The sequence below is a fragment of the Trichosurus vulpecula genome, chromosome 7, assembly GCF_011100635.1.
Source record: "Trichosurus vulpecula isolate mTriVul1 chromosome 7, mTriVul1.pri, whole genome shotgun sequence".
Taxonomy (NCBI): Eukaryota; Metazoa; Chordata; class Mammalia; order Diprotodontia; family Phalangeridae; genus Trichosurus; species Trichosurus vulpecula.
Window position 1 is genome coordinate 23,720,447 of NC_050579.1, and position 26,633 is coordinate 23,747,079.

Here is a 26,633-nt window from a genome sequence, read left to right on the forward strand (position 1 = left end):
CATTCCTCACTGTGTGACTAGGGACAAATTCCTTAGCCGCTATGGGCCTCAGTTTTGTCATCTGTAAAATGAATAGGTTGGACTAGAAGGTGTCCAAGGTCTCTTCTAGTTCTGCTGAGCCTATGGAAGGCTCAGTTCATCACCTTTACATCAAGAGTGTGAGTTCAGAACTCCTTAGATGGTTGGCCAGACCTGCCTTTCCTCCCCATTTGCCTCTATTCCCCCCTCAATGAATTTCATTCACCCTCCCGCTGAGGTCACTCTCCTTATAAAGTGAGCCTCACAGTGCACACACTGCTCCCCCCTCCCTCTAAAGCCTTGGCATGGCTCCCGGGTTCCCATCTGTGATTTATTTTTGGCATCTGGGCCCTCAGTGATCGAGAGGCAGAGACCAAAGGACAGCTAACTGTCTTCCTTCTGGGTACGAGGTGGGCCTGGGGATGCTTCCCCAGTGATCCCATCCCTGTCCCTGGTCAGTACCTGTCTCAGCCGTTGAGCAGTCTGGGCTTGATTATTGGAAACACTCTCCAGGCCTGGCCAAGAGGTAATGGTGGGTAGGCAGCTCAGTGATTGGTATGGTCAGTCGAGTCCTTTAAAGAAAATGGCAGCAGTGGGCAGAGGGATGGGCAGTGGACAGAGGGACAGGCAGTATGCAGGAGGAGCAGGCAGTGGGCAGAGGGAAGGGCAGTGGGCAGGAGGAGCAGACAGTGGGCTGGAGAGAGTCTGCTGCTGAGCTGAGTGCCTGAACTGTTTGTGACACAGGGTCTGTCCCCCGTGGAGCACTAGTTACACGGACGGCTGGGTTGACATCTTCTGGTGGGAAACGGGGGGCCATTTTCTCTGGGTATGCTGAAGACTTTTAAATGGCGTGGCTATGTGTGCAGCTTGGGCTTAGACCAGGGCCGAGGCTTGTGGGTGTTGTGCAGTTTAGGCTGTGATCAGGGTGGGGCAGCCACACTCAGAGACAATTTTCCTGGTGGGTTGGGGCAAGTCCAGTGTAAAGACACGGTTACTGGGGTCTCTTCTCCCTCTCCTGCCCGGGTCTCAGAGCTATCTATCTTTCTGTCCCTCAGGGAGGGGAGGGGGAGGGCAGGTAAAGGAGGGAGCGAGAGAGGGAGAGGAAGGGAGGAGAGAGAGAAGAGGGAGGGACCGACAGGAAGAGAGCAATAGACAGACAGAGACAGAGAGCAAAGAGAGACAGACACAGGGACGGAGAGCAGCGGTGTCAATGAAGGGAAAAGAATGGTGCTTTTGCTCTTCACTTGGGAAAAAGTGCTCCTGCAATGCGTCTCTCTTTTTTGAGGTCAGAATGAGACGAAGTTATCAAAGCATGAGGGAGCATTGGCCCACTCTCGCTGGGACTTCCTCTGGCTCTGCAATGAGGGACCGATAGCCCAGCAAAGATCATGACCTGTGCTGTGTGGGGACGGCTGGGGCAAACCCTCTTCGTGCAATGATCCCCTTAGAGGCAGGAGGGGGAGGGGCAGAGGACAGGAGGAATCACAAAGCAGAATTCAGTTATAGCTCCAGGCTGAAGGGTCTTAGGTGTCAGGAAACTCAGGCTTTTTTCTTTTTCTTTTCCTTTTTCCTTTTCCTTTTCCTTTTCCTTTTCCTTTTCCTTTCCTTTCCTGTCCTTTCCTTTCCTCTCCTTCTCTCTCTCTCTCTCTCCCTCCCTCCCTCCCTCCCTTCCTCCCTCCCTTCCTTCCTTCCTTCCTCTCTTTTTTTGGGGGGGCGGGGCGGGGAGGAGGTTCCAAATGACTTGCTGGAGAATCTCTGCTTACCGGGTTTGTGTCTAGGTGTGCTCTTGGTAGTTCATCTTTTTGGCCTCCTGCTCAGAGCACAGAGTCACAGATTCAGAGCTGAGAGAGACCCTAGGTGTTATCTAGTCTGACCCCTTCATCTTACAGATAAGGAAGCTGAGGCACAGAGAGGTTAAGTAACTTGTTTAAGGTCACACAAGGAGTAAGTGTAAGAGTCAGGTTTCGAACACAGGTCTGCTCATACCAGATCCAACATGAGTGGAGCTAAGTCTATGTGAGTGCGTCTGTGGTCGAGTGTGTAAATTTGAGTGAGAATGTGTGTGTATAAGTTTGTATATGTGTGAGCATGTGAGGGCATGTGCATGTGTGCATGTATATATGTGTGACATCATGTTTGCAAGTATGTATGTGTGTGCGTGCGTGTGAGTGTGTGTATAAGTGTGTAAGTGTATGTATGTGTGTGCATATGTGAGTGTGTACATGTGAGTGTGTCTGTGTGTGCATGAGTGTGTGTGCATGGACGTATGTGTGTGCATGGGCATGTGCAAGTGTGTATGTGTGTGTGTATGACTGTATGTGCATGTGTCTTTGATTGTGTATGTATATGGGGGAATTTTTTGAGTGTGTGAGACTATGTTTGTGCATGAGTGTGTGTATGTGTGTGCAGTGCATGCATTAGACCATGCATGTGTATGTGTGTATGACTGTGTATGCATATTGTGTGACTGTATGTGTGTGTGTGAATGTAAGTGTGTATGTGTGTGAGAGTGTATGTATGTGTGTGAGTGTGTGTGTGTGTGTGTGTGTGTGTATGTGAGTGTGTATGTGTGTGTGTGTGTGTGTGTGTGTGTGTGTGTGTGTGTGTGTGGTCCCACCAGGCAGGGGGCAGGGCTGGTCTCCCCAGCACTGGCAGAGGCTGCTGCTGGTGTTGTTATTCTAAACCCTCCCTCAGTAACCAGGCCCTGAGCTCAGGGCACAAGAGCCTTTCAGAGGAGCCAAGATCCCAGAGTCCCTGACTCAGCCAGGGCTGATATTCGGGCAGTTCAGCAGAAAGGCCTGTTTGTCAGGCATCTTCTTGAGACTGAGCTGAGCAGGCCTGGTGGGAGCCATGGGAAGCCTGCCAAGGGGGCCATAGTGGAGCTCTGCTCCATTCCTGGAGGCCTTTCTCTTTGTCTTCCAGCTTTTCCCTTTCGTCTCTTCTCTCTTGGTCCTCCCCTTTCTGGCCTTCAGACAGGAGATCTGGTGGTGGGGGAGGGGAGGAAGGCCATCCCTCAGGAGCCTCTGTCCCCTTCCCATGTTCCTGGGCCTGACTGAGTCTCCTGAGAAGGAGCCCCTGGGTTGGCCTCAGGGTCCAGAGCCAGAGAGGCACTAGGATGGATGCAGATCATGAGCTTCCTCTTGTGGAGGTTAAGGGGGTAGGGCAGGGCAGGAAGGGGGAAGCCACTTTTCTGAGACCCAAGTCTGGTGGATTTATTAACTTGGCAAAAAGGTCACCTGCCTGAGACCCAAGCTGCCAGGGACATTGGGTCAGAGGCCAGAAGGCCACCAGCAATCAGCAAACATTTACTGAGGACCTGAGAGCCATTCCCTAAGCTGAGATTGCCCTCCCCTCCTCCATCCCTACCCATCCCCCTACCACTGCCTCTTGACATCCCACCTGGATACCCTCAAGGGGCCATCTTGGAAACCTCCAGGAGCCTTTGCAGATCTCCCCTCTGTACCCCCAACTCAGTTCATGGGATCGTGTGTTTAGTCTGGGGGGGTGTCTTTGGAAAGGCATCCAGTCGGACCCTTTCATTCTCTATGAGAAGGCTGGATGAGGGGGTGACAGGGGAGTCCTGGCCTTGCTTCCCTACTCAACTCAAGGCTGTGAAATCCGATGCAGCTCCCTCCCTCTCCTTCCTCCAAGCTGCCTCAGAGGATTCTGGGAGTATCTCTCCTGGACCCTTAAGTCATTCTGTCCCTTCTCTTTGCATCATCCACACAGGGGTCTTGTATCTGCCATTGCGGGGGCGGGAGCAGGGTACTAAGGACAGAGAGGGAAACTCTGGATGCTGAACTTGGAGGCGATGGACCTTGGGCAAATTACCTATCATCTCTTGGCTCTAGCATCTCATTTAAAAAGTAATTAATGCCACTCAGTTTTGTTAGGGAAAAAATTGTCTGCAGTTTTTTCATATGCATATGGACATAGCACAGAAATAGGCTCTGAACTTGCTAGCCGCCCCCCACCCCCCCATTAGTATTGGTGTGTTGGCTTTCAGAGGGAGGATACATCTTCTTCCTCAGGAATCTAGGGGTAACCCTGAGGGACTTTGGGGGAGTTCTCTCTCTGTATCTTTGTTTCTGTCTCTCTCTGTTTCCACCTCTCTGTCCTGTCTCTATTTTTTCTGCCTCTATCTCTCTGTCTGTCTGTCCCTGTCTCTGTTCCTCTTGTATTTTCTCTCATTAGCCTTCTTCTGATGTAGTCCCAGTATTGAATCAGTGACTAGGTCTCAATACACATTTTATCAGTTAACATCAATTAACTTTTTAAAAAGGGATGTTTTCTGAGAAGATATAGGAAGAAGGAAAGAGAAAAACATCTCCCTGAAAAAGGGTGCGCTTTCCTCTGTGGGAAGGTTCTTGTTACTGCTCAGCTGTGATCCCATTTGGGGTTTTCTTGGCAGAAATGCTGGAGCAGTTTGCCCTTTCCTTCTCCAGCTCATCTGACAGATGAAGAAACTGAGGTAAACAGGGTAAAGTGACTTGCCCAGGGTCACACAGGTAGTAAGTGTCTGAGGTCAAATTCGAACTCAGATCTTCCTGACTCCAAGCCCAGTGCTCTGTCAACTGCCTCTAGGGAGGGTAGGCACAAATGTAAAATGGCAGCTACATAGCTTTCTTCCCACCATCGGTGATAACCAATGGGCAAGTTACTCCATGGCTTACAGGATACATGTGGGCTGCTGGGTGAATCCACTGCTGGGATGGGTCAGACAGGATGCTTTTCATGACTGCCTGGGATGGGGTGGGGGGAGGGACCAGGCTGGGCTGTTGCAGTTAAGACAGACTTAGCTATAGGCCCCCATCCCTGGGTCTCTGGTGTCTCCTCCACCCTTGCAAAGCTCACAGGGTCACTTTTTCTTTGGTACTCATTCACTGAACACTGAGGACAAATGTACACAGCAAGGACAGAAGAAACAAAAATGCCAGGTCTTTGAGGCTTCATGGTAATCAGGTGGGGCAGGGGTTCTTCCACTTGGAGGGGAGAGAGAGAAAGAGAGAGAGAGAGTGAGACAGAGAGAGAGAGACAGACAGACAGAGGGAGAGGGAGAGAGAGAGAGGGAGGGAGGGACAGAGACAGAGAGATAGAGATGGAGAGAGACAGAGGTGGGGAGGGACACAGGGAGGAGGAAGAAGGAGGGAGGGAGAGAGAGAGACAGAGAGACAGAGACAGAGAGAGACAGAGACAGAGTAAGACCCACACAGAGGGGGGAGGGTAAAAGGGAGGAGGAGGAGAGAGGGAGGGAGAGTGTGCAGGGCCCACTTTTAAAATGGGAGGGTCATGCAGACTTCTAAAGTCCCTCCTAGCTCCATATCTGTGATCCAATATCTGTACATCTTCTTGTGTACCATCTCTAAAGGCTGGCACAGAGCAGGTGCCCAATTTGCATTTGTTGAAGTGAGTCAGAGGGCAGGTGAAAAACCAGCAGTCACCAATGGCCCCAGCTTGAGGCTCATGGGAAGCTGGACAAGGCAGTGCCTTGAACCCTGGGGGCATCACTGGACACAGGCTCCAGGGATGTTACTGAGGGGAGCTCCCCACCAGGGCAGACCCCAGGAGGTCACAGGGCTGTGGAAGCCGAGGACTTGACCCTGGCTCTCCTGGCTCTCACCCTGAATGACCACAGGCAGGTTATTGTCCCTCTCTGGTCTCAGGTTCTTCTGTGAAATGACTGGGCTGTTTTAGGTGGTCTCTTAGGGTCTTTCAAGCTTTAAAGCCTCTAATAATGTGACCCAAGTTCCTTAGGGAAAGGGGAGGAAATTGTCCTCCACTGCCGGGCCAGCCCAGTCCCCTAGGAGAAGAAAGAGGGGACCCTGTGTTCTTCTATCCTCTTCCCCCCACCACAGTGATGAACTCTTTACAGTATTTTCTTTAAAACAGGGTTCCCTCTCTCAGCAATCCTCTTCACCAAAACCATTTGCAGTCATAGAATCCTCGATCTAAGAGGGCAGGAATCTCAGAAACCCCTGGCCCAATCCCCCTCTTTTACCAATGAAGAGACCGAGGAACAAGAAGGTGAAATGATTTGCTCAAAGGCATTCGAGGGCTGAGCAGCAGAGCTGGTATTCTCTGTCCAGGGACAGGGCTCTTTCCACTGTCCTACCCTGTTTCCTGCTTGCCCCTATGCCTTAGGAGTGGCATCTCCCCTCTTCTCCCCAGCTCCATGAAAAGTCAGAGGACCGGCAGTCTGGTCTCCCGAGTCAGATCTCTGGGTTTCCCTGACAGCCCCAGCCACCTCAGCCTCTGCACCAGCTGTCCTACCTCATCTGCTATCACCGTCAGAGGCTGGGGTCACTTGAGAGTCACAAGATACTGAGCTTGAGAGACAGGGCCGTCCATCCTTCCCAGGAGGCGTAGTGAGGTAGGTAAGTGCTTGGGTGCCAAGAAGGTCCCTCGTCTGCTCCCCGCCACCCCCAATAAGAAAAAAGTTTTAATTTTAAACTCCCCCCACCCCCAAACCAGGCTTGAGGCTTGAGACATTACATGCTGCACTATTGAGGGGTACGAAGAGGCTTAATTTCATTCATTTCACTTCAAGGCTATCTTGTATTCCTCTTTCTTTTTCTTAGGGATATTCCATAGCCTCAGATACCAATAGCCCTACCAATTTTGACAATGTATTTCAAAGCCCAAATTCCTGTTCTGTGGCTAAATTGACCGGACTTTATGGTCTCAAAGATTTGCCCTATGCCCAATAGTCTCTGATTCTTGGCTGTCAGCTTGATTTCTTTTTATCAAATGGGCAGGTGGGTGTGTTTGCTCCATCTACAATCAATACAGGGCATACTCTTGGTCATCTTATTCCTGTAGGTCTTGGTCACTTGTAGCCTCAGCCAAAGGCCTCTTGCCTCAAAGGGACTGGATGGAGAAGTGGGATGGGAAGGGGGTGGGCAGAGAAAGGGTAAATGGTTGCCATGGAATGGCCAGGAAAGGGCTGGAGTCACTCCTTTGGGCCACAGCTTTTCTTGGCTAAGGTGCATGGCTGGCCATGAGGGCAAGGGCCACAGGTGTTCCTCTTCTCTCTCAGCTGTGATTCAGAGCTCCCCAGGTGGTTGACCTAGGTTGGCAGGATGGCGGAAGTCCAAGTTGTCCCAGGGAGAGTGTGGAGCAGTGTCCATCCAGAGAGCCAAAGAGAGCTAGTGGGTTAGAACCTGGGTCATTGTTTCCTCTGCCTGAGTCCTCTAAGGTGGAAGACATGGGGGGAAAAGCCCTGAGCTGGGATGGAGGGAGGGGAGAGGAAGGCTGGATGCAGGAGGTGGTCTGAGCAATGGGGAGAGGGGAGATCCTCTGCATCCCACTGTCTCTATGGCCCCTGCAGGGACTCTCCCATCCTCTCCTCCCTTTCTCTCCAATAGGAATGGTGTGGTACTGATTTGGACTTGGTGCTGGGCTCAGGGAGGTTCTGGTCTGAGAGGTGGGACCCTGCTAGGTACACCCCCCACCACCACCAAATGGAGGCCTTACATTTCTGATGTAGGACTCAGTAGGTCTCAGGGCCGAGGAGATCCCTCTCATTCCAACCTCAGTATTTTTCTGACAGCTGTTTTCCTACCAGCCTGGGAATACAGGAGGAGAGACAAAGGAGAGACCAGGACCTAGGAGTCTCTGCCAGGGAGAGTGGAGCATGGGCATCTTACCTGCTCTATATGGGGGGGGGTTCAGCTGAAACTGCTCCCCCTTTCCAGGGGACACTTGATCTATCAGAGAGGGAGAGGATAAGGATTCTGAGGTGAGGGAAGGATGAATGTGCAGTGCATTCCAGGTGGGGGGGGGGCATAGCCAATGCAAAGGACTGGAGAGGGGATGTGGGGCTGGAAAGGCAACTTCCTTCCAAACTCAGAGCCACTGAACTGAGTTAACCATTGGTCTGACCTGGAGTAACTCTTCTTAAATTAAGTTATGCAGATGGCAGTGATAAGCCACACCCAATGTACTTGGCCGTTTGCTCTGGACATGTGCGTAAACGAGTCATTTCAATCCGATGAACATTTATTGAGTGAGGGAGACAACATTACACAGTGGAAAAATGGATACGGGTCTGGTGATTGAATATCCTGTGTGACCTTGGATGATACACCAAAGCCTTCCTTGGAGGTCTGTGAGCCTGGGCATACTCTGTAAGCAGGCTAGGTGATGTAGGGGGTAGGGCCCAAGGATGAACAGGGGAAGGTCCCTCCCTCAGGGGCCGTGTTACCCAGGTAGGGAGACAAGGCATGTTCACAGATGACCAGAAGACATTTGTAAGGAGGGAGCAGAAACCATCCTGTTTTAGCTTTGACACTTCGATGAGGTAAGAGCACTTTTGACTGAATCCTACAATGAGAATCGAACGAGCAGGGTCCGTATAGACCTGAAGGGGCCAAAGTCGTTGTGTGAGACTGGGTCGGGCTCTAAGTGATTTCTAACAAAGGGAGAAACTGTGTCAGAACTGGTGGGAGGCATGGGGAGGGTTTAGATTCAAGAGACTAGAGCCAAGAAAGAAGTGAGTTGGAGCAGAAAAGGAAGAGATAGAGGAGACCCGTCGGCTTTATAGGTGTGTTGGAGTCGAGGCTAGCCCAAGAAAAGGTCAGTTCTTTCCCAGTTTACCCACCTGATGCCTTTCCAACCTTCTCTTCTCCTAGCGCCTCTAAGCTGGTGTTCACCAGCCTATCTTTCTGTCCATCTAGCGAAGGGAGGGAAGAACAAAGGCAGAGAGGGACCCTCCTTCCACTTTAAAAAATTTTAGCCTGAAACAAACAGACCTCCTGTGATACGTTATTCCTTTCTGAGGTCGAAATGAGACTGACTCACCTAAGAAGGAAGCACTGACCCCGCCCTGCCTCGGGCCCCAGCTGGCTCTGCAAGGGGAGGCTAAGAGCCTAAGAAGGAGAATCATAAGACCTTGTACCCTTGGGGACTGGTGGGACAAACCTGTGCAAGACTTCCCTCAGGCTGGGGGTGATGGGCATCCTGGGAGAGATGAAGGAGTCCCCAAAGCAGGGGCTAACCAATCGTGCCGTCAGTCTGGGAAGTAGGCTATTACTGTAGGGGGTATTTTTTCAGTAATTGGGCATTTTTGTGCATTTAGATGCAAATGACTTAACAAAGAATCTCCACTTAATGAAGGTGAATCCAGATGTGCTCCTAGCAGCACATCTGCTTGGCTTACTGTCCTGGGAGGGGTTATAGGGACACAGATTTAGAGCTGGAAGGGATCACAGAGGCCTTCCTGTCCGACTCTCCCATTTTACATATGAGGAAACTGAGGATCAGAAAGGTTATGTTATTTGTTCAAGGTTACACAGGTCATAAGCATTATGTAGCGGAGTTAAGATTTGAATGCAGGTACTCTGACATCGATCCAGCCTTAGGAGGTGACAAGGGAGTAAACCCTGCTGTGCTTCTCTGTGTGAGTTTATTGGAGGGTGTATGTGTGAGAGCACATGTGCATGAGTGTGTGTGTGTGTGTGCATGAGTATGTGCATGTGTACATGAGTGTGTAGGTGTGTGCATGGACACATGTATGTGGGAGAGCATGTATGTGTGTACGTGTGTGAGTGTATGACTACATGTGTAAGTGTGCTTGTGTGTATATGAATTTTGTGAGTGTGTAGGAGTATGTTTGTGCGTGTGTATGTGTTCAAGTACATGTGCATGAGTGTGTATATGTGTGTATGTGCATGTGTGAGAACATGCATATATATATGTGTGCATGTGTGTGACTGTATGTATACTGTGTGAGTGCGAGTATGAGTATGTGAATTGTGTGAGCATATGTGTATGTGTGTGTGTGTGTGTGTGTGTGTGTGGTCCCACCAGGCAGGGGGCAGGGCTGGTCTCCCCAGCACTGGCAGAGGCTGCTGCTGGTGTTGTTATTCTAAACCCTCCCTCAGTAACCAGGCCTTGAGCTCAGGGCACAAGAGCCTTTCAGAGGAGCCAAGATCCCAGAGTCCCTGACTCAGCCAGGGCTGACATTCGGGGGAGTCAGCAGAAAGGCCTGTTTGTCAGGCACCTCCCTGAGACTGAGCTGAGCGGGCCTGGTGGGAGCCATGGGAAGCCTGCCAAGGGGGCCATAGTGGAGCTCTGCTCCATTCCTGGAGGCCTTTCTCTTTGTCTTCCAGCTTTTCCCTTTCGTCTCTTCTCTCTCGGTCCCCCACTTTCTGGCCTTCAGACAGAAGATCTGGTGGTGGGGGAGGGGAGGAAGGCCATCCCTCAGGAGCCTCTGTCCCCTTCCCATGTTCCTGGGCCTGACTGAGTCTCCTGAGGAGGAGCCCTTGGGTTGGCCTCAGGGTCCAGAGCCAGGGAATCACTAGGGTGGATACAGATCATGAGCTTCCTCTTGTGGAGGTTAAGGGGGTAGGGCAGGGCAGGAAGGGGGAAGCCACTTTTCTGAGACCCAAGTCTGGTGAATTTATTAACTTGGCAAAAAGGTCACCTGCCTGAGACCCAAGGTGCCAGGGACATTGGGTCAGAGGCCAGAAGGCCACCAGCAATCAGCAAACATTTACTGATTACCTGACAGCCATTCCCTAAACTGAGACTGCCCTCCCCTCCTCCATCCCTGCCTATCCCCCTATAATCTATATCTATATATGTGTATCAATATTACCATCTATATCTACAGCTGTATCTATAACTGATGCCCATATCTATAATCTATATCTGTATGTCAATATCACTATCTATGTCCATGTCTGTATTCATATCCATTTCTGTATCTATAATTTGGAATAGGGCCCCCCCCCCATAGTGAAACACCTACTTTGGCAGGAGATGAAGATATTCATGGCTTTCTTCTTTCTCCTTGGAGGCCATAGAGACCACGAGGTCCACTACACAGCTGATGTAACTTTACATATTGTCACACCAGGAAATGAGCTTGACAAAATGGTCATTGAGGACAATACCAATGCCAATGCCTGTGTAGCTGAATATGAGTCAAGGGCCCCTTGATGTTGCCTCATTTCTTGATTTCATCATATTTGGCAGATTTTTCCAGGCAGCAGGTCAGATGCATGACAGATATGCTGGGGCTAAGGACATGGAAGACTGTGCCATGAGCATTGCCCTTTCTTATAGGCTTAGTAATGCCAGTGGAAGCAGGGGTGATACTCTGGTCAACATCATGCCCATCACTCCATAACTTATTTCCTACTTAGCAATAAAAGCATATGCTGTAGTTACGAGTCTCCCCTACAATGTCAAAGCTGTCATGAATGACCTTGGATAGGTGGGGCCAAGCAGTTGGTAGGGCAGAAGATAAGGCACTTATCATGCTAAGGGAATTATGGTTCACTGCTGACACAGAGGGACATTTGAAGAAGGGGAAGAGATTATGACATGGTTAGCGCTATCCTTCACGTGAACTCCAGCCTTTTCCAAGGTGGTAAAGACACCAGTGGACTCTATGACATTCTTGGTACCAGCAGCTCCCTATTTAACATTGGTGGGCTCACACTCTTGGAAGATAGCAGTCACTTCCCAATTATTACCGGCTTTCCATTTCCAGCCTTGGTGGTGCCCTTGAACTCATCATGGATGGAATCATTTTAAACCATGCAGTTGAGATCAATGAAGGCATAACTAACGGCCACAATATCCACCCTACCTGAGGTGTACCTTGATCATTAGGTGCCCCAAAGAGTCAACTCCATTGATTCTGTTGACTCCTCTACTCTGCCTCTGGGATGTGACTGCAACAGCAGACACCGGCACCAAGTTTGGGAGAGGAGCTGAAGACACCCCAAAATGGTTTTTGATTTGAAACCATCCTTTCACGTAGCTGCCCTCCAAGGCTGATCAGTTACTTTTGCCTAAGGCATAATACATCAGTATTTCTTGGATGCATCATCTCCTCAGTGGCGGTCATTCTGCCATCAAAATATAGCCTTTGACTTTAATATTCATTGCCCTTTGGCCAAGTAGGTGGGACAGGGGATAGAGCACTAGGACTGGAGTCAGAAAGACTCCTCTTCATGAATTCAAATCTAGTTTCAGACACTTACTGGCTGTGCCACCCTGGACGAGTCACTTAACCCTGTTTGCCTCAGTTCCTCATCTATAAAATGAGCTGGAGAAGGAGATGGCAAATACTCCAATATTTTTTGCCAAGAAAACCCTGAATGGGGTTATGAAGGGTTGGCCATGACTGAAATGGCTGAACAACAACAAGACCCTTTGGCCAATGTTGTGACTGGCATCTCTGGTCCTTAGAAGTTTAGCTGGCTGTGTAGTCCAGGGATGGAAAAGCCTATAGGATTTTGATTCACGGTGCCATATTTTAGGGAGGATATTGATAAGGTGGAGTGTGTCTAGAGAAGAGCAGATAGGATGGTCAAAGGCTTTAGATTTATGCAATATGAGGATTGGTTAAAATCTGAGGAACTAGTGAATGCTTAGCCAGTAGAAGACTGGGGGAGGGGGGAGGGAAGATGTGTGTTCTGTCTTGGAGGACTTAAAGAGGTCTCACATGGAAAAGGAAATAGTCTTTTCCTGCTTGGCCCCAGATAGTAGAACCAAGATCAGTGAGAGAAAGTAGAGAAGAGGAATGTTCTAGCTCGATTTTAGCGGGGAAAACCTTCCTAGCAGTTAAGGCTCTCTGAAAGTGAAAGGGGCTTTTTCAGGAGGTTGAGGCACTGTCCCAGCCATTGCCTTGAGCTGCTAGGGCTTGCTTGTTTAGCAGTTCATCCTAAGGCTATTACTCTTCAGTGGCAGTGGGTGAAGGGAAGTCTAATGGGTTGTTTGAGAACTTTATGTATTTCCATGTCTGTCTACGAACTCTTGGGACTCTTTGGCATCTTAGTATTTTGTGTGTGGATGCAATAAAGGTTGCCCCCCACATGATATGTTTGTTCTGGTGTGTGGGATCCTGCTGCTCATATTTAGAGAAACCTGGGCCGAATAATGCAAAGGGGGAAAATGATCCTTTTGGGGTCAAGATGGATCCAGGTACCTGTGAGCTCTGTGAGCCTTAGACCACAGACCACACTTTGTATTTGTACATATTTTGAATCGAATTACATACCAACGTGTTGTTTCCACAACGGAATGGAAGCTCCCTGAGGTCAGGGATCCTCTTTGGCTTTGTCTTAGTATCCTCAGTATATAGCACACAGCAAGCCTGGCACACAACAAGCACTTAATAAAAGCTTGTTGACTGATGGATTGCCCCTGTTAAAATGCAAATAGCATTGGGAGGATTAAAGCATTAATCCATTAAAGGACTTTAACACTTTAGTGCAGGGAGTACTTAACCTTTGGTCCTGCAAACTTTTAAAAAATAAATATTTTGATAACTTTCGATATAATTGTCCTTTTCTGTAATCCTATGCATCTTATTTTATGTGTTTTAAAACATGATTCTGAGAAGGGGTGCAGAAGCTTCACCAGACTGCCAAAAGGGCCAGGACACGCATAAAAGGTGAAGAACTCTTGCCTTGGTGTGAATGATTTAATTCCTTTCCAAGTGGATAGCCAACCGGGTTGGAAGAAGAAGGGAATACATACGATGGTTCTTTCTTGAGATGGCGGGAGTGGGGTGGGGTAGTGCCGGCTACGCAGGACTGAAAGGGGATTCACAACTTTGCCTATGGGAACCCTCCATGATCCCCTTCCGCAAAGCCTTAATCTCTTTCTCCTCCAGTAAGCCCAGTTGGCACCATCTTTTGAAGAATAGACCATGACCCGGGATGAAGGGCTGCCAGACTCAAATACCGCCCAGGTGTTCTATGAGAAGTATGAACCCAAGGAGATCCTGGGGAGGTAAGATTTCTTTCCTGCAAGACCCTTCCTCTAAACTTCCTTGAGAGCTCAGGCCTTTCCATGGGTGATCTCTGTCTCCGAATCCATCCAACACTGGTCCTTTTCCCTCTTTGGAAGCCTTCAAACTGGGGTTGTGGTCCTCATGTACCAGGGCAAGCAAAAGGGATGAAAACCAGTCCAGGTGTTCCCGTCCCTTCAAAAGTTAGGGTTATTCTGTCTCTGCCTACTTGAACCTAGCCTTGGGCAGGGGAAAGGGGGGGGGGTGGTTTCTGGTCCCAATGAGTAACTTAATGGAGAGACTTGGACTGCAAATTAGGAGACCTAGATTCATGGTATCTTGAGAGGAACAGTAACTTTGGAGTTAGAGAACTTGGGTTCAAAACCTCCTTCTGATACTTCCTAGCTGTGTGACTGTGGGCAAGTATTTTTACCTCCATGAGACTCAGTTTCCTCCTTTTTAAAATGAGAGGGTAGGAGTAGTTAGCAGTGAAGTTCCTTTCAGCTCTAGATATGATTCTAAGTCTCAACTCTGCTGTGGGACCTTAGATGAAAGATTAACCCTCTCTGGAGTTTTCTTTTCTCACCTGTAAAATATCATCTCTCCTTTGGTGGAATCTGACCCACTCCCTCAAATTACTGGAGATTCCTGCCGCCTCCCCACATAAGCCTCTTTTCCCCAGGGGCGTGAGCAGTGTGGTGAGACGCTGTATCCACAAGCTGACCAGGAAGGAATATGCGGTGAAGATTATTGATATCACCGCTGGCAGCCTGAACCCCGAAGAGATTCGGGAGCTGCGGGATGCCACCATCAAGGAGATTGACATCTTGCGCAAAGTCTCCGGGCACCCCAACGTCAGTGAGTCCCCCCTCCCTAAGCTGCCATCCTCTAACCAGGGAGAGAGAGGGTTTGGGGGTGGGGCGGGGCAAGAGCCAGGTGCTGGGGGATGAGGAGGTGGTATGGGTGACATGACTGAAGATAGTCAGTCTATAGCTGTACCCCCATGATAGAGAACTGGGACAATTGGAAATACCTTTCTGTTTTTGCCTAAAATATCCAGGTAATCATATCAATTCCCGACTTTTCATTTCCTGTGTAGACCCAGCCAAGCTATCTTCCTGAGATCTGAGAACCCTAAATAGGGAACGCTCACCCAGGAGAGAAGGGCTGGCCTGGCCTTATCCCATCTTGGCCTTCTCTCTGAGTCAGGCATGAAGACCCAGTATTCCCAACTTTCCCCAAACCCTCTTCCCCTTTCTTCAAGCACACAGGCAGGGCTGGGGAGCGTGGGAGCAGGTGGAATGATGAAGTTGGGCAAAGCTGTTGGCCAGCTGTCTGGGAAGCATAAAGGAATAGCTATGGGCACCTTTGCCTGCAACCCCCTCCCCACCCCCGAATTCAAGCCTAGTCAGATCCTGCACCTAAGCTCCCCTTACTACCATCCCTCCATATCCGACCTTCCCAGGGCCCTTGCCCCAGTCCCCCTCCTTGCATCCTTCCCCCAGACAACATCTTCTCCGCAGCCTGAAGCTAGCTGGTCATTTCCATTACAGTCCAGCTGAAGGACACTTATGAGACCAACACTTTCTTCTTCCTGGTGTTTGACCTGTGAGTACCTGGCCCCCATAGCCAGCCATTCTCCCAGGCAGGGGTAGGGGGGTCTCAGAGTTAGCCATTCCTGATTTCTACTAGAGTGAGCCAGTCCTCAAGACCCTTCCATTTCTATGCCATGATGCAGCATAATGCAGGGAAATGAGCCTTGGATATGGGCTCTGCAAATCCATCTTCTCCTTCGGGCTTGGCCCCTTAGCAGTAGTCATTCTGCCTCTAGAAACTCAGTTTCCTCTTTTGTGAAATAGGAACAGTAATAGTTGTACTGCTGACTCTACAGCAAGAAAATTAGCACTTTAACACTATAAAAATAAGAACTCTAATTGTGGCTCACCCAAGGACATCGCATCCATTTTTAGCCTCGCAAGATTCACAGCTGGAAGGCACCTCAGAGATCAGAGGATGGTAGATTTCCTCTAGTCCAAGCTTCTCATTTTACAGTGGGGGACACTGAGGCTGAGAGAAGGGCAGTGACCTGCTGAAGCTGCTGAATAGCATAGTCCAGACAGGTGAGATCAATCTCATGGAGTGGAATGGTCTCTGGTCCAGACGTCTGAAGACTCACTAAGCTGTGTGACTCCTGGGCATGTCACCTCACCACCACTGACCTTCCTCAGATGTACAACAAGGGATGTTCTCTACATGCTCTCTAAGGTCTATTCCAGTCGTAAATCAAGGATTCTTTGAGCATGTGAACAGAAGATTTCCAGGAAAGTTCCTCCCATGATACTGAGTTTCTTCACCCTCTGGAAATTCCTCAAAGAGACCGTAGTATAGGCTTGCCTTGATTTTGGAAAACCTGTGTATTTCCAGAAACACTAAAGTATGGTTTACATCTTAACTTTACAAAAAAATTTCCCCGTAAAAGTCCTAGCCCTTTCCAAGGAGGCAGCACAAAGCAAGATAATGCCTTCATAACTCTTGGGCTGTACCCCTAAAATACCTCTCCCCCAATCAGCCAACTTCAGCATTTGCCTTTCCTATCTATGTGATCCTGACCAAGTAGCAGGTACTTGGGCAAGTCACTGATCTCTTGGCCTCATTTTCCCCATCTGTAAAATAGGGATATTGATGTCTATTGCACCTACCTCAGGGTTGTTGTGAAACTCAAAGTATCTAAGATACTTGGCAACACTTAAGGTATAATGGAAGTAGTGATTATAAATTTTGTCATTATTGATATTATTAATTCTATGAGTCCCAAATCCCTGACCCTGACTCTTTGATAACTGACCATCTCCTCCTTTGTTGTAACAAGAGTCTCTGTCCCTTTATTGGGGTGCTAAAGGTGGGATGAGAAGAAGGGAATTAGGACCGAGATTGTAACCAGAGGAGCCACATGACTTGGGGGTGGTGATGGTGATAATAACCCAGAGAAAATGAGGTGGGCATGCCCACTTGTGCATTTTTTTTAAGCCAGGGAGAAATTCCTGGGTTTCTCTGGCTAGGATTAGCTGCAGCTGTCCTTGGTTCTTTGCAGTATCATAGCTGCTGAGTAGGCACCAAGGGAAGGAGTAAGGAGGGGGGTGGGGAAGAAGTGGCAGTTGGAGTGTCTCTGACCTTCAGCAAGAGTTGTTTAAATGGCTATTTTTATAAACCCCACCCAGATGTGACCAGGGTGGGAGTGGGGTGGGAGGGTGGGATAAGGGTAAGGAAAAGAAAAAAAAATTAAATCTGATATCAAACTCCAAGCCCTTCTCTTGTTGGCTGAGAAGGTGTTGATGCCTACCACCACTCTGACAGGGAGCCCCCAGGGCCAGGAGTCTAGCTCATATGCCCCAAGCTCTCAACTGGGAGCCTCTTGTTTGCCTTGACCCCCGTACAGATTGGACTAGGCCACTGGTCAGATAAATGTAAGCTGAGGCACACCTTTCCCCATCAGCCTCTGCCATCACACTACCATCATATACTGGTCTCTGAGCTTCCATCCAAGTCCTGAGATTCGGTGGGTTTTGCCCATCTCACTGTCCTTCCCTGTCGTTTCCTCCCTCTCTTTTGTGCTTCCTGCCACCTCAACCTTTCTCCCCCTGCAAAGTCAGTCAGTCAACAAACAAACATTCCCTAGGCCCTTACTTTGTTAGAGACACTGGGGATTAAAACAAACAAAAAGTTACCTGCCCTCAAGGAGCTCACATTCTAAGGGGAAAGAGAACTTGAAAACAATTAGGTACAAATAATGTATATTCAGGACTAATTGCAGATAATCTCAGGGGGAAAGTGCTAGCTTCAAAGGGGATGGGCAAAGGCTTCTTCTTTTCTCTTTTTCTAAACCCTGAGCCTCTGCACCCATGTTGGGTGGCAGCTCCCCCTTTTATTTTGGGACTTTATGCTAATTGGTTGCTATGGAGATAGAGGGAAACAAGGGAATGCCTTGAGTAGGATGGGGCAAAATTGGGGTAGGAGTGTCTTGTGCATTAATCCAGTCCCCCTTCTCCCCTCCCTCCGAAACCTGTTTGTAGGATGAAGAAAGGCGAGCTCTTTGATTACCTCACTGAAAAGGTCACCTTGAGTGAGAAAGAAACCAGGTGAGAGGAGCTGGTCACTTGATGCTCTTTACCTCCATTCCCTACCCTGGGAGGCATTATTATTATTATTTCTATAATTCAGTGCTTTCTGAGGTTTCCAAACCCCAGATTGCATGACTGTGATTCCTCTGATAATTGCCTCTCTCTCTCCTCTTTGGCTATAACAAGAGGCCCTCTGCCTTTTCTTGGGGTGTTGAAGGAGAAGGCAATCAGGACTGGGATTCTAGTCAGAAGAGCTACATGGCTTGGGTGGTGGTGGTAGTGATAATGGCCAGATGGTCTTCTACACTCTAGGTCTGATTTTGGGGAATATGCTGTGTAAGGTTAGGCCCTGTCTCTCTGGACAAGAAAATGTGGATAGGATGCATGGCTGGGAGAGGGAGTGTAGTCTTGCTTCTTCCTTATGGGATGGTTCTAAGAGCTACAACCGCTCCTTGGAGGCTGATAAATGCTTGGGTCCCGGTTCAGAAGTTCGTGGACCTCAGTGAAGAGGACTGGTTGAAGCTCAGGGGTCAGGGTGTCCTGAAGAGCTACTCTCCTCCCCTCTCCTTTCCTTTTTCCTCCTCTCTGCTCCCCTCCCCACCAGGAAGATCATGCGGGCCCTGCTAGAGGTGATCCACTACCTGCACAAGCTGGGCATTGTACACCGAGACCTGAAGCCAGAAAACATCCTCCTAGATGATGATATGAATATTAAACTCACTGACTTTGGATTCTCCTGCCAGCTGGACCCTGCAGAGAAGCTTCGAGGTGGGGCAGCCAGGACCTTCTCCCTAATCTCCAACCTGTTGCCTGCTGCATGGCTACTTGACTATTCCCTTGCCTCCTCCATGCTCTTACCTCCTGGGGAGTTGACTAGTGGTTGGGTCAAGAACAGCTATTGCTGGTCTCTTGCTCCAACTATATTGTTTCTGTAGATTTTTCTCTTTCTCGTTTCTTGTTCTTGTTCTTGTTCTTCTTCTTCTTCTTCTTCTTCTTGTTCTTCTTTTCCTTCTCCTCTCCTCTCTTCTTCCTCCTCCTTTTTTCTCCCACATCTCCTCCTTCTCTTTCACCTTCTCCTTGTCCTTGTCCTTTTCTTTCTCTCCCAGTTTGAGCCTCTTCCTTAATGTCCCCCTTTTCTTTATACTCCTGCCAGAGGTATGTGGGACTCCCAGCTACCTGGCCCCTGAAATCCTTGAGTGCTCCATGAATGACAGCCATCCTGGTTACGGGAAGGAAGTGGACATGTGAGTTGTAGGCTTGGAAAATGGGAGGGGTCAGTAGTAAAGGGTGGTCACAAATCATGGGATAGAAAGGGACAGTGATTAACTTGTAAGGTTTGAGGGATTGGAAGGAACAGAGATGTAGGAAAAAAAGTTAAAAATAATAGGGTCCACAATAATGGAAAGGAAAAAAAATTAAAAGAATGGAGAATTCAAGTCAACGCAACAAGCAATGACCAATCTTGACTTCAGAGAAGTGATGATGAAACATGCATCCCTCTTCTTATTAGAGGGGTGAGGGGCTACGGGTAAAGAGTGAAGCATACACTGCCAGGCATGGCCAATATATCCTCTTGGTTTGCTTAACTTTATTTCTGTATTACAAGGGAAAATTCTATTAATGGCAGTGTTGATGTTGGTTAGTGTGTGCGTGCTTGTGTGCGTGTGCGCACGTGTCTGTGTGAAGTGAAAGAAATGTAAATAAAATGCATTTTAAAGGAAACATTGAGTTGTACTGTGAGTACTGGTGTCTGGAGTCCTCGAAGCATGATCTCTGCCCCTCTCTTCTATTCCCAGGTGGAGCACAGGTGTGATTATGTATACCCTCCTGGCCGGCTCACCCCCTTTCTGGCACCGCAAGCAGATGCTGATGTTGAGAATGATCATGAGTGGCAACTACCAGTTTGGCTCCCCAGAGTGGGATGATCGATCAGACACTGTAAAGGACCTTGTGAGTGCTAGGCTCTCCCTTCTAGGTTGGAGCTGGGGAGGCAGTGTGGGGCTGTGGAAAGAATATTGGACTGGAAGTCAGGAAATGTGGATTCTAGTCCCGATGGTATTGGTACTTAAATGTGTGACCTTGGGCTAGTCATTTCTGTGCCTCAGTTCCCTCCTCTGTCAAATGAGGGGAATGGAGTAGATAATCTCTAAGGTCCCATCTGGCTCTGACACTCTGTAAATCTCTGTCATTTAAAACCCTTCTATGTTTATCTACTTAGCTACTTTTCTCTCTCTCCCTCCCTCCCTCCCTCTCTCTCTCTCTCTCATATATATATACATACATACATATATATATATAGCTAGCTATAGCTATATCTATGTATCTATCTCTTGTCTGTCTGTCTTTTTCTTCAACTTCTCTTTCTAGACCAATTTCACATTATTCTTTAAGCTCTCTTTTCCAGCCTACTTGTTGTTCCCCATAGATGGATGACATCCAGCCCTCCCCCTCTCCCACCCCATCTTTGGAGCCTCTTCCCTCCTCCCTCTTGGATTTCCTGGCTCTTTGCTGTCAAACTCAACTAGAGACAACCCCCACACCCACATATTGACTTAGAAAACCACAACTTCACATTACCTATGTTGTATCCTATTTTTACTTATTTTGTTAAATATTTCCAAATTCTGTTTTGATCTGAGTGGCCCTCCATTCAAAATGTTGCCTGGCGCCCTCCCACGTACTTGACCCCTCTGGTATACAGGAGGCCTTTCCATAACCCTCCCAGGTGATAGTGTTCTCCCGCCTCCCCACCCAGATCACCCTGTATTTGGTTGTATAGAATCATGGATCTAGACATCAGAGGGACCTTTGAAACCATCTAGTGCCACCCCTGCATTTTACAGATGAGGACAATTGAGGTTCAGAGAGTGACATGATTTTCTGAGGTTACACAGGTAGTAGGCAACATGATTTGAACCTTGGCCCTGCCACTCAAAAAGCCGAATTATTTCTACTGTACCAGGTTGTCACTACTTCTATATGTTTTGTATTGAGTTATCTGTATGTACATTGCATCACCGCAGTAGAATCCGTGCTGCTTGAGGGCAGAAGCTGTTTTAGTTTTTGCTTTGTGGCTTAATGTTCATGGAATGAATGAAGGAAGGAAGGAAGGAAGGAAAGAAGGGAGGGAGGGAGGGAGGAAGGAACGGATAGTTCTACTCTAACTAGGCCTGGGGTCTCAGGGGAAGGACTCTCTTCTGTGGGCCCTTCAGGGGAGGGTGTGGACAATGAAACCATGGATGGGTAGGATTCTGCCCTAAGATAGAGGAGAGCTGGTAATGGAGCAGGGAAGGACTCAGTAGGATCCCCTATTTTCCCAATGCCAAGTTTCTTCTATAGTACAGCCAGCGTATTGTGGCCTGGGGCCACAGGGTGGTCAGAGATCCCCTGCAGTGCTGCTGAGGGGACCCTCTGGTTCTTCCCAGATCTCCCAACTCCTGGTCCTGAGCCCCCAGAAACGGTACACAGCTGAGGAAGCCCTGGCTCATCCCTTTTTCCAGCAATATGTGGTCGAAGAAGTCCGTCACTTCAGCCCCAGGGGCAAGTTCAAGGTAGAGGCCTTTTGGCTCCCATTCCCTCAACAATCCTTGCTCTCACTCATTCCTCCATTTGAGGCCTCCTTTTCTCATCTCAGTCTAGCCCAAGTCTTTCTGGCCTCAGAGGGGACCCCAGAAATCAGCTGAGAGGCCCTTTGTCCTATCGGACAAAGATCATTCCCTGGGGGCCTGATGTGGGTGATGATTCCCTTGTATCTAAGACAGGCTGGAAGGAGTAACCTGACCACCCAGGGATCCCTCCACCTGCCCGATCCAAAGGGGCTCAACCGTCTACTTGTTCTACTGAAAAGGGGGCTAGGTAATGGAGAAGGGAGCCTCACTCAGATTCAGGCTGGACCAGGCAGCTTCTGAGATTCTCTCTGATTCTTGAGAATTTTGTCACTTACTTTTGTCACTTATGTGACCATAACTAAGTAACTTCCCTTCTCTGACCTCAGTTTTGTAGCTTTCTCATATAGAAAATGGGCACAGAAATACTTACATTCTCTACCTCACTGGGCTATTGGCAGGAAAATACTCTTAAAGCAACATGGAAATCTGAATGGGTGACAGGGATTGGACTTCCCATTTCACCGGCATGGGGGTGTCCCTCCATGAATGCAGGCGGCATCTTATCATCTTAGCGAGAGACCTGAACAACCTGAGAGATTAAGTGACTTGTCCAAAGTCATACCGCCGGAGGGTCGGAGGCAGAGCCTCTAATACAGATCTTTGTGGCTCTTTGGAGAGTTTAGCTGGTGCCTTTCAGAGATCATAGATTGAGAGCTGGAAGGGACCTTACGGTTTAGGCCGGCCCACTAGTTTTACCGAATAGCTGAGGCGCAGAGAGGGTAAGGTACTTGTCCGTGGTCACAGTAGCGATGGTAGAGCTTGATTCGAATTCAGAGCCTCTGACTTCTCCAATCCATTGCTCCACTGATGTAGGGAGGTTCCCCCAGCGAAGGGGAGAGGGGGCTACCCCCGGGGTCCCCCCGCCGTTCTCTCCTTCCCCCCTTCTGCAGGTGATCGCCTTGACCGTGCTCGCCTCGGTCCGAGTATACTACCAGTACCGGCGCGTGAAGCCGGTGACCCGAGAGATCGTCCTCCGAGATCCCTACGCGCTGCGGCCGCTGAGGAAGCTCATCGATGCCTGTGCCTTCCGTATCTATGGACACTGGGTGAAGAAAGGCCAACAACAGAACCGGGCCGCTCTCTTCGAGAACACTCCCAAGGCTGTGCTCTTCTCCCTGGCTGAGGAGGAAGGCTTCTGAGTGCCGTGGGGAGCCCAAACCCCAGCGCTGTCTGCTTGTGCTGGGTGCCTTTGGCTGACTTACCTGCTTGTTCTGAGCCCCGGGAGCTCCGCAGGGCGCCCTGCTTCTCCCTGTCCTCCCTGGGGATGTGGAGGTTTGGGGGAGCGCCTGAGGAGACAACCCGAAGGAGGTGGTTCCATTTGTTTAGAAATGAGCCCTCTGGCTGAGGGGCACCCCTGGGTGTCTCTTGTGCTGGCTCTAACTCCCTCACTGTCGGGTCTCCCAGGGGAGGAGCAGGGCATCCCCTTGACTGCTAGTTAGGGGCTCAATCTGCAGGACCCAGGTGGAGGGCAAGGGGGAAGTCAAGCTGGAAGTGGAGGGCTCTGCCTTTCTGCTCAGACCTCTCTGAATGATGCTCCCTGGGGAGCCTGGACCCACCCCCTCCCCCTTAACCTCTGCCCACCTCCATTCTTCCCCGGTTCTGCCAGATAGCATACAATAGTAGAAAATGCCCTGGATTAGGGGTCTGGAGAGCCAGCTTCTAGTCTAGATTCTTCTATTGATCAGCTGTGTGCCCTGCTCCCAGTCACTGCACCATTCTGAACTTCAGCTTTCCTTGACAGCCAAATGAGGGGCTTGCACAAGATCCCAATCTGGGTGCCACAGAGCTCAGGGGTTGGACACAATGACCCTGGGGATTCCATGAGAAAATTGAAACGCAAGTGCTATTTCCCCTCTCAAATATGATACGCTGAGCTAAAATATGAAATCTGCCTGAAATACAAAATTACATATTATAAATATTAGTTGTTTTTTTTTGGTACAAAGAGGCTTCATTTAATCTATTTTTTTAAGCCCCCCCCCCTTTATTCTCAGGGACTATTCCAGAATGTCAGATCTTATTATGTCCACACACTGGAACATTATTTTTGGGGATCTGACAATGAATTTCATTCAAATGAGTAGTTCGTAGCTAAATTAGTTTGAGAAATTATGCACTCTATTGTCTCCAAGGTCCATTCTATTTCCAAGAGTTTGTGATTCTTGGCTATAAGCTTTGTGGCTCTTTATTCAATAGGCAGATGGGTGTGTTTGCTACACCTGCATTCAATACTGGCGCTTGGGTTTCTTGAGTTGGTGGTGGTCCCATTTCTATAGGCCTAGATCATTCTTCAGCCAAAGTGCTCTTGCCACAGTGGAACTGAGTGGGAGGTAGTGGTGAGGTGACAGATGGGATATAAAAGGGGAGAATAGTTGTTATGTGTGGGAGGGTATAGCCAGGAAAGAGTTGACTTAGCTCCATCTGTCCTTTGGAGACAAGGCTTTGTTAGCTAAAGCAATACCATGGTTTGGAGTCCTGGTAGACCATAAGGACAGAGGCTAGGGTGGTTTCTCACCTTTGTCTCTTGGCCACTGCTCACAGATTCCCAGGTCGATGGTCCAGCTGACATGAGTGTAGAGCCTGAAGTTGTCCAAGGCAGTCCAGAGTAGAGCCTATTCTGTCATCTGAGAGTGAGTAGAGAACAGCCAATGGGTCGGGACCTGAGATAGCACTCCCACTCAAACCCTTGGTGTCCAAGCACTCTAAGGCTGAGGGGAGGAAAATTCCTGTGTAGGAGATTGTCTTCATGGAGCTTTGTTTATCCTTACCTTGAAGCTCATCCTGGAGTCACAACAGTTTTGACAATGATCAACTAAGTTGTGCATCCTTGGGCAAACCTCTTCCTTATTATGAACCTCAGTTTTCCCTTTTGTAAAACAGTGACGGTGGACTAGATAATCTATGTTTCCTTCCAGCTTGAACATTCTATGACTCTAAAGTTCATGTATATCACAGGATTTGGCCAGTAATGGAACAGATAAGACTAGAGATGACTCTGGTGTAGGCCCTCATCACTTCATGCCTGCACCATTGCAATAGACCACCTATTGGTCTCTTTGCCTCACGTCTCTCCCCACTCCAGTCTTTCCTCCACTTAGCTGTCAAATTGATTTACCTAAAGCCCTAGTCTGACAATGTCATTTCCTAGACAGTAAAAATCAATGGCTTCCTCTTGCCTCCAGGATCAAATGTAAACTCCTTTGTTTGGCTTCTAAAGCCCTTTCTAACCTGCTTCCTTCTACCGTTCTAGTCTTCTTACACCTGACCATCCCTTCCCACCGTATACAGTACCCTGTGATCCAGCGACATCGGCCTCTTTGCTGTTCCTCTCTCATGGGACTCCATCCTCCAACTCTGAATATTTCCCTGGCTGTCTCCCATGCCTAGAACTTTCTCCATTTTCATCCCCACCTCCCTGGTTTCCTTCAAGTCTCAGCTAAAGTTCCATCTTCTGCACGAAGCCATTTCTGGTACCCCTTAATGCTGGTGCCTTCTTTCTGCTGGTTATCTGCCATTTGTCCTGTAGGGGGTGTCCCAAAAGTCTTTTTGCCATTTTAAGTTTTAATAGCTTAAGACTAAATGAAGGCTTTTGAGACACCCTGTATATAAAACACCTTGTTTTTATTTGGTGGTTTGCATGTTGGCTTCCAAATTAAACTGTGAACTCCTTGAGAGCAGAGACTGACTTTTGACTGTCTGCATCCCCACCACTTAGCACATAGTAGGCACTTAATAAATACCAGTTTCAAACCAAATACCTTGGTTTGAATCCTACTTCCAACACTTACTAGCAGCATGGTCATGGGTAAAAGTCCCTCACTGTTCTGCATCTTGGTTTCTCTAAAATGGGAATGATGATAGTCCTTGTAATTCCTGCTCTCCTAGGGTTGGTGTGAAACTTACAGGAGGCTGTCTGGTCCAGCAGTTCTCCAGTTGTAGTCCTCCGAGCCTGGAGGGTTTTTTTTGATGTCAAAACGATTTTCCTAGTAATTCTAAGATGTTATTTGCCTATTAAAACACTCCTCCTCTTTCTAAATACATATCGGTGAAAGGCCAGATTTTCTTCATATACTTCAATTAAAACTACATATCACAATTTCTTGCAATCACAGCAAGACTGAATGCAGAGGCACATAAGAGAATACATCTGTCTTCCATTAAGCCAGACATTAAAGAGATTTACAAAAAATGAGCAAAACCATGCCACTCTCCTCACTAGATTTTTTTTTGTTTTGGAAAATACAATTATTTTTCATAAAAATGTTATATTAACATGTTATAGGTTTATCATTTTTAAATGAATTAATAAACATTTTAAACACTTACCAGTTTTAACTTCTAATCTGGTGATATCAGTAGATATAACCCACAAAACACAAGCTCTTTGGGGTCTTCGATAATTTTTAAGTGTAAAGGGATCCTGAGACTCCAAACTGCTGATCCAATTGAACTCTTATAGTAGAGATGAGGGAACCAGGACTCAGAGAATTTTAGTGACTTGCCCAACATAACCCAGGTAGGAAACATCAGAGGCAGCATTTGAACTCAGGTCCTGATTCTAGACTGAATGGACTCTAGAGTCAATGCTCTTCCCATTCAACCAAACTATTGATGGATGCCAGTTACTCTTCAGATCTCAAGGCAACATATAAATGCCCATTACAGCCTGTCTACATCTGGGGAGGCTTCAGAGCTAAGGAAAATACTCAGGTGCTGCATTTTAAAGGCATCTGGCTGTTTATGTATCATCATAGGACCTCATCGGGGAGACTCTCCAGGCAGGATGATAAAGCCCTTTAAATGACTGAAAGCCTTCCTCAGTCTGCCAAACAATATTTCATGGCCCCCGGAGGCAGCTCCGAGCTTTCATGAAGGCAGTATTTACCCAAAGTAAATGTCTCATAAATAATCAAGTGGATTCTTGAATATTTCAGCATCATTGTTCCTAGCATGGGTTCTGAGAGCCTCATCATGTGAGTCACAGCTTCCAACCACACCTGGCCTGCTGGGCTCCCAGGCCTGCAGAGAAGATCACACATCTACCCTAACACATCTTCCTCTCTATTCCTGGGACATCAGTTT

General features: G+C 48.4%; 1 protein-coding gene across 2 annotated transcripts; it reads left to right on the plus strand.

The window, feature by feature from the left end:
* The first annotated feature begins 372 nt into the window (after positions 1-372).
* PHKG1 (phosphorylase kinase catalytic subunit gamma 1) lies at positions 373-25,874 on the plus strand. 2 transcript variants are annotated; one of them, XR_005010937.1, is made up of 11 exons: positions 373-544; positions 13,649-13,767; positions 14,448-14,623; positions 15,319-15,373; positions 17,836-17,901; positions 18,488-18,651; positions 19,037-19,127; positions 19,680-19,833; positions 21,309-21,434; positions 22,442-24,181; positions 24,802-25,252. XR_005010937.1 is itself a non-coding variant. In XM_036768916.1 (10 exons), the coding sequence occupies exons 2-10, from the start codon at positions 13,685-13,687 to the stop codon at positions 22,688-22,690; spliced, it is 1,164 nt and encodes a 387-aa protein (XP_036624811.1). In that variant the 5' UTR covers positions 373-544; positions 13,649-13,684; the 3' UTR covers positions 22,691-25,874. The 2 variants fall into 2 exon arrangements, 1 of the variants encoding a protein (XP_036624811.1); XM_036768916.1 differs by having other exon boundaries at positions 22,442-25,874.
* The last annotated feature ends 759 nt before the right edge of the window (positions 25,875-26,633 follow it).